At 37.6% G+C, this 7,888-nt stretch overlaps 2 protein-coding genes across 4 annotated transcripts in view; one reads left to right on the top strand and one right to left on the bottom strand.

The window, feature by feature from the left end:
- Positions 1 to 1,900, bottom strand: part of LOC103462257 (tumor protein p53-inducible nuclear protein 1) — a 3,770-nt gene extending 1,870 nt beyond the window's left edge. Inside the window, exon 1 of the mRNA XM_008404930.1 lies at positions 1,812 to 1,900. The gene's annotated coding sequence lies outside the window, so the exon portion shown is untranslated. The remainder of the gene's footprint in view (positions 1 to 1,811) is intronic.
- The window catches only part of LOC103462256 (protein C19orf12 homolog), a 9,782-nt gene extending 1,952 nt beyond the window's left edge, over positions 1 to 7,830 (top strand). Inside the window, exons 1-3 of one of the 3 annotated variants that reach the window (XM_008404927.2) lie at positions 3,960 to 3,994; positions 4,397 to 4,591; positions 6,844 to 7,830. In XM_008404927.2, coding sequence (XP_008403149.1) covers positions 4,432 to 4,591; positions 6,844 to 7,109 — 426 coding nt within the window. In that variant the 5' untranslated portion in view covers positions 3,960 to 3,994; positions 4,397 to 4,431 and the 3' untranslated portion in view covers positions 7,110 to 7,830. The other 2 variants (XM_008404928.2, XM_008404926.2) reach the window with 2 other exon arrangements.
- The last annotated feature ends 58 nt before the right edge of the window (positions 7,831 to 7,888 follow it).

Here is a 7,888-nt window from a genome sequence, read left to right as displayed (position 1 = left end):
GTCTCTGATAGAGAGAAACAGCGCCCTCTTCAGGCTGTTCCTACACAGGTCTCTGATAGAGAGAAACAGCGCCCTCTCCAGGCTGTTCCTACACACCAGCAGCTCACTCTTTACAGAAGCTGCTCCTATTACACTCTATCAGCTGGCTGGGTGGTTACATCAGTGTAATGTTGGGGAACAGATTCTTTTTAGAAGCTCATCAGCTGAGTCCCGACCAAGACGGAATTACCAACTAGAGCGACGGCAAAAATAAACCGCACGCTCTTCTATTTTTAAGGATGGAAGAATCAGTTCATCATTAGGTTATCTGGGTCAGATGAACTCCTAAAATATGTTTTTAAGTAAGATGCACTTTTTACACACTAATAAACTAAAATGAGCTGAATAAATGAGGGCATCTAAAGTTTAGGTAACATTTACGTTTGTCAGTCTTAAGTTGAAAATGCAACACTGTGTGTCCAGATTTTGACACTACTTTAAAGAAGACGTTAAAACATTAATCACAAGATACTGACTGAAATAGCATAAAATCAACACTGTTCATAGTGACCTACAGCAGCAAGGATTCTTAAACAACTAACTAAATATAATGGCATGTGCTTCAAGGAAACAAAACAGAAACACTCTTGCCTTACACTTAACCTTGTTCAAAGTCATTTGAACAACCTTCATTTTACATCTTCTTGTTAATTTATGATTGTTTTGCAGCAGACAAGTTGGGATGTATGCAAAAGATTACACAATCAGAGTATGACTTCAAAGTTTAGGTAACTCAGTGTCTGAACCAATCGGGTCAGAACAGGAAAACTTCTCTTTATCCCTCAAAACATACCAAGAACGTTTACACAGAACAGGTTCATTTGCCCCTTCACACATTCATCTCTTCCCACCTCCATTCCTCACCTGTACACAAAATGTTTACAAGTGTAGCGCTGTCAATCATGCACTTGTATACGCTGCTCCTGTGAGCAGCGTGTACAGGAGGGTGACTAACAGTACAGAGACCCTCCTCCTGGCTCTGATTGGTTGTTTCTGCCTGAGCTCTGCAGATGGCAGTAGGACCACAGGGGAAAGGCAGTGATTGTTTGGCAGTTTTAATAAATATGTAAAATAATCCTGCTCTTTGTAAAAGCTACATACTGCAGCTTAAAAGCTCAAATCACTAGTAAATTAATATAACTGAAAATTATCAGAAAATGTACATTACATTTTATTTGTTTGATTTTTTTTCTCATTTTTGTACAAACTACTTGATTCTAATTCAATCTGACAGATTTTCATATTCTTAACCTCAAATCCAACCTGAAGGACATTCTATTATTTATTTCAATATGGGAAAACACATTAAATTGTCTGTTATTACATGTGGTATGAAATGAAACGTTCCCCTTAGAGGTCAAGAACTGACGCAAACTTGGTACACGACGTCCAACACCAACTTATTGCACAATGCGCACATATTTATATGACGCTCTCCACGTCATCCAGGCAATGAAAGTCAAGGCAAATTTATTTATAAAGCGCCACTCATATACAGAACAACTGTAGTTTTAGTTTATTACAATAAATGAATAAATGTGCAAATATGCAGTATATCAATTCCTGTACTATCTTACTGCCAAAACACTCTGATCATTACTGTACACTGCCTGAACGGTAAAACATCTACTTTCTAGTTCAGAGTCATCAGCCCCTCACCCACTCTGATCTGTAACTCCGAGAAAAATGTGAGTGATTAGTCAGTTCGTCGGTAAAGCAAATAAAATGAGATCAAAGTTTAAATGTTCATTCACAAACTCTGAGTCACTTACTGGTTTAGAAAGTTGATGTTTCTCCAGCACGGTGAAGATGTCGCTGCTTTCTTTTCTCTGAGTCTGTTGTGATCAAAAAAATTGTTTATGAGAGCGGGGGGGCGGTCGCTATTGGGCTGCCTCGTCACTGCGTCTCAGCCAATGAGGAGCGACTATGCTATCGCAAATTTGTTCCAGTATGGCAAGCCGTTTAAACATAAATTCGGTTTAACTGCCCTTACGTTCCAGATAAATCAAATTGTTTTGTGACTAGACGTTTCAGCGATTTAAGATATCTCTAATTATATTTTGACTAAACAAAATAGCTATTTGAGATATCTCTAATTACCTTCTGACTAGTCGAAATGACGTCAGAAGGTAATTAGAGATATCTCAAATACCATTGACTTGTATGGAGACTTCAATTCAAGATATCTAAAATTAATTGCTGACTATCTGAAACACTCATTTCAGATATCTACAATTAAATTATGACGAGTCTTAAAGAAAATTCAAGATATCTCGATTTTGATTTTGACTAGTCATAATTCTAATTAAAGATATCTCTAATGACTGTATAATTCAAGATATCTTAAATGTATTTTTGGATATGAGAAATGTAGTTTTGACTAGTGAAAACTACGTTATAGATATCTTAAAAGCAAATAATGACTAGGCAGAACTAAATTAAAGATATCTTGAATTGTAATTTTGACTAGTCAAAATTTATTTTAAGATATTTCTAAATGAATTAGAGATATCTTGAATTACACAGCTTTTCTATTTAAGATATCTATTCCGACTAGTCAGAATGACATTAGTGATATCTTGAATTAGCATTCTGTCTAGTCAAAACGTCCTTGACTTACGTAGCAATTTGAAAGTTTAATAAAACAATGAAAAATAGAAAAAATGGACAAAAGATGTTTGAAAATGCTCCATTTTCATGCTGAAAATAGTTTGTCAATAGCAGTTTTAGCTTTTCAAAGCTGTTTTTAAGTGCATTCGGTTCGTCGGAAATGAATAAACAAGAAATTCTTTGCAGATATCAGAAGCAGTCTTATCGTTTAGTTTTGCTATCTCCGCATTTCCAACATTGTCGAGCTCTTTCTAATTTGTGGGATTTAGCGACAATTTTGTGTAGGAAACAAAATTCTAAGCGGAAATGGCGGTGCGGTGCATTGTTGGCGGTGGTTGCAAACTTCAGGCGGCGGCATGCTGATATGGGGCCGACCCATGTTTTCTTTAGCGAACTAAAAAGTATTTAGCTTAAAAATTACTGCGTTTATAAAGGATTTTTGTTGCTGTATGGCTATTTTGTCTGAGGTTGGTGAAAATATTTGTAAAATACATATTTAGAGCCAACCTCTCGACCCCACTAAGGGACAAGGGTGTAAAGAAAATGGATGGATGGATGGATGGATATTTAGAGCCAGGGTAGAAACAAAAACAATATCCCTTAAAGTGGAACACAATTTGTGAGTACTTAGTTGAATTTCTGGCCATTTCGCACCGATCGTTTTCGTGCAATTGTTCCAGCTGATAATTTGTAAGATTGATTTGAGTTTGATTTGAGAGTTTCTATTGCCAAACCAATAAATCATAAAAACTCATTTTGACAGCCAACAACTGAAAATAATCTGACAGAAATTCTCTTTATTCAGTTATTTGTTCACAGACACGAAGTAGATACAGGAAGAGATGAAATGAGATTGCAAATTCCTAACAGACAAACTGACTGCTGTTCGTTTCAGTCACATCTTAGCGGGGACTCTGGGGTACGCCTCATTTTAAACCTTGCACATAAATTCACTTGTCGGGTTACAAATGGTGCGCACCCACTGATGTACAGGAAGTGACAGATCAATCAGGACATCGAAAGAGCAACCAAACGTTCGGAGTCGGAGGGGGGAGCACAAAGCAGCTCGTGTGTTTGTCTCACTGGAGACAGAAGCGCTGGCTGCTAGGCTAAGCTAAAGGTACGAAACCAGCTGAAGAGGAGCTGAAGAGGAGCAGCAGAGGAGAAGCAGAGGAGCAGCAGAGGAGCAGCAGAGGAGAAGCAGAGGAGCAGCAGAGGAGCAGCAGAGGAGAAGCAGAGGAGCAGCAGAGGAGCAGCAGAGGAGAAGCAGAGGAGAAGCAGAGGAGCAGCAGAGGAGAAGCAGAGGAGAAGCAGAGGAGCAGCAGAGGAGAAGCCTCTTCAGCCGGTTGGTCCTTTTAGTTTAGAGCGGCTCAGGCTCGGTTTCAATCCGGAACACAATGAAACTCTAATGTCGGTGTAAACAGAAAAAACCTAATGTGAGTTCATTCATACCGGCATAAAAGAAAAATGTTAAAAGATGAAGCGTCATTCTATACGTTTTTTATGCTTTTAATTTTAAATACACGTTAATGTGTCTGTTTTTATTATTATTATTATTATTATTATGTTTAAAGTCAGAGTTTCATGTTTTTTGTTAAAACGAAACCAAAAGTGTTCTTCAGGTTGTTGCTCGGAAAACTGATACACACACCTCTATATCCCTCTTTTTCAACTACTCTTGCTGTGTTTGTTGTGACTGAAGTAAAGTAAATTACATTCCGTTTTCATATTTGTTCTATATTTTCAGGCTCTGTTTTACCACCGCTGTGCTTCAGCGCACGGATGGCACCTCGTATGGATGACGTCATTCGCCTGTGCTGTGAAATTTCGGCTCATGATCAGATCAAAGTGGCGGTGAAAAGCTCCGTCAAAGGAGCGGCGGTGGCGGGGGGGACGGCGTTCGTCGGCGGGCTGCTCGGTGGACCCGCGGGGATTGCTGTCGGTAAGGACCAGAACACAGGAAACAAAACAGGAGTCGTTTTTTTTATTTTTTTTTAATTAAAATTCACCCCTTTTGAATAGTATAAAATAGTAGGAGTGATTTGCCTGCCTTGAAGTGTCTGGCAGATTTGCTCTAGACAAATTGGAAAATGGAACATTTTACCTATAAAGCATGATGGGGCTTATCTGGGTCAGACAGCAAACTGGACAGGCCGCAACAATTATAAAGAGGGAAAACGATGATACTTATTTCTTTTCAGTTTGTATCCCATTCTGTGAATTGCCATTGTGTTATCCCCGACTTCTAGACAACATGCTGAAGCAGCGCAGCTGTGACTTTTCTCTTATCGTAGAAATGTCTTTTCTTAAACAGAACCCGAAGCTTCAGCTGAATGTTTTGCTCTGTACACATTGACACGTTGTACGGTGATAAATAATGTGGTAACGCTGAACAGCGCCGCCTGGTGGTAGCAACAATACACTGCATCCATTTACCATTAAAACACAACAGTAATAACAAACAAACTTAAATCCTTAGAATATGCAAACTTAAAAATTTCGAAATCAGTGGCCTTCTTAGAAGTGTGATGAAATGACTTGGCTGCTGCTAGTGATATCCCTTTGCAAAAAGTCTTTTATTCAAGTGTACAGAGTATGCTTATTTTATGCTAAAAATATGACTGTGTACTTAGTTAATATATTTTATAAATTACATTTTACATACGTAAAAACAGAATAGTGAAGTATACTTGACTTGTACTGACAAGTATAAAGATAATTCTAAGAATAAGTATATCAATATTAAACTTATACTTTAAACACTGAAGCTTATTCCTGTACTTTAATATACTTTTTCTACGTACTTAGTATTATCTATCCAAGTACAGAATTAGGGAGTCATGTACTTGTGTTTACATTTAATATGGCACAATAACAATGTTTCCCACTACACACCCCTATACCCCTGTTATAAACTGGCAAGTTAAAGATCATATAGCATTGAGAAGTCATAAAAGCAATTTTGTTTCTAGAGATTTTTATATTTGCTTTTGAGCATGTGCACTTACCTTTGACGTTTTCCTGATGAGGAAGGATCTCGGTTCTCTATTGGAGACACAATTTGTTTATATTTCATAAGCAAATACAAACTCTTCCCCTCATCATTTTTGACAAAGAAGTACTTCATCCTGGAGAGACTGTTGGGCACATTTCACTTTCATTTTCATTCACTTAAAAGAGATAGAAGTCAAGTATTTACAATAAATAACCAAACGGCCGTTAACCTGGCCAAAAGTGTGCTACTTTTGGCAGAGGTATTTCTTGCTATTTTAATAGTTTATTACTTTATGTATACTTGTAAGTTCACTTAACGTATTTGTTGTATATTATTTACATGCTAAATATACCTTTTACTGTACTGAAGTTAACCCACACTGTATGTACACTACACTGTCTTGTAATGAATTACAAGGCAGAATGTTGAGAAAATATAAAATACAATACAGTGTATTACAAATACACATTTAAATGATTAAATATGTGCATTTCAAGAGCCTCTAGAAATCAAGCTTTTGTAGTTGAAAAGAAAATGAGAGGAAAATGTGTCTGAAAAATGTAAACAAAGAATCCTTCTTTGTCAAAAATGATAAAGGAAGCAGTTTGCATCTACTCATGAAAACGTAAACAAATTGTGTCTTCAACTTATCAAAAACAGGTCAAAGGAACGTGAACATCTTCAGAATTAAAACTGCATATCTCAGAAACAAAAACACTTTATGGTTTCTGTTCTACATGATAAATGATTAAGTTTAACAGGAGTAATACCACAAATTAAATGTGCACTGGAAAACATTTTTTATTGTGCCATATTAAATGTAATCATGTGTCAATTATTCTCTTATGCTGTACTTGGATAAATATACTAAATGCTAGAACATTGTAACAGAAATAAGTCAAAAGTTTGCATACAGCTTTAAAGTCTCAATGGTCTTCAGTCATAAAGACTTAAAATAAAAATGATTTAAAATGGTACAAAACATTTCGGTGTTCATCCAAACCCAGTCAGAGATGCAGACAGGAAATGTGTCTGTTACTAAGCGCAAAGAAGGAAGTCACATGACAAAGGTTAGCTTTCCATGGTTCCAAAGCTAAGATGGAGTTTTTATGAACCTATTTTGAAGAACTTAAAACATTAGTGTTTGTTTGCATATTAGTGTTACTAACGGTGTAACCAACCCTCTGTGTGTCTGTGAGGCGGGGCGGTGGGGGGTCTGCTGGGCAGCTGGCTAACCAGCGGTCAGTTCAGGCCTCTGCCTCAGATCCTGATGGAGCTGCCGCCCAATCAGAGGGAGCAACTCTATCGGGACATCAACGGCGTCCTGGGCAGCCTGGACTGGATGGATGCAGCCCAGCTCATCGCCCTGGTGACGGGCAACGCCACACTGCAGCAGCAGGTCACTGCCGCCCTGCTCAACTACGTCTCAAAGGAACTCAGAGCGGAGGTGCGGTATGGGGACTGAGCTGGGGCTCAACACGGACCTCAGGCATTCCCGGTGGCAGATGCTGGTGTTCAGGGAGACACTGGGAACAATGGCTGCCTCAGCCTGTTAGTACTGTAGGAAAACAAAATGATGTTTTCTGTGCAAACTTCATTCCTAATGTTTTTACATCTTGTTGATTTAATCCCACATTTTTCCTATTTCAAACTATGCTGACTTTTGTTTATTTGAAGTGTCAAGTTTTTATTATTTCAGTTCAAGGTCACCTTCATTTAAAAAAAATAAAAAGTTAAAATAAAAAAATCAGTGATCATCAGTAACTCAGGTTGATAAATAAAGAACAAAGCAAGAATTCACAGCATTCACTCCAAAGTTAGAAAGTAAAGACTGTTATGATCAAGCTTCTTTTATCTAAATAACAAAATGAATATGCAGTTCAAGCTGAAATTATTCAAACCACAAGTGCATCTAAGCTTAAAGTGATCTCATGTGCCTTCTGGCTGAAAGTCATGTTAATGTTTATGAATGTTCTGGATCGGCCCAGACAGTCCTGAGCCTAAAGGTTAGGGTGATGGTAAAGAGGCCTTCCAACCTCAAAGACCTGGAAGGCATCAGAAATAAATAATGAAATAGGAAAAAAACATCATACTTGATTTCTCTGTTGATTATTGAAAAGGGTAGAAATTATTTTTGATGTGCCTTTTTTGCTCAAACTAAATAAAACTTATTTTTTCAAAACTGATGCACGTTTTTAAGTTTTGATTGTGTTTCTTTCTTCTTGGACATAAAACTTGTTGGCA

The sequence above is a fragment of the Poecilia reticulata genome, linkage group LG3 (genome assembly GCF_000633615.1).
Source record: "Poecilia reticulata strain Guanapo linkage group LG3, Guppy_female_1.0+MT, whole genome shotgun sequence".
NCBI classification, from domain to species: domain Eukaryota; kingdom Metazoa; phylum Chordata; class Actinopteri; order Cyprinodontiformes; family Poeciliidae; genus Poecilia; species Poecilia reticulata.
The sequence above is the reverse complement of the archived record's forward strand: the minus strand, read 5'-3'. Positions and strand labels throughout refer to the sequence as shown.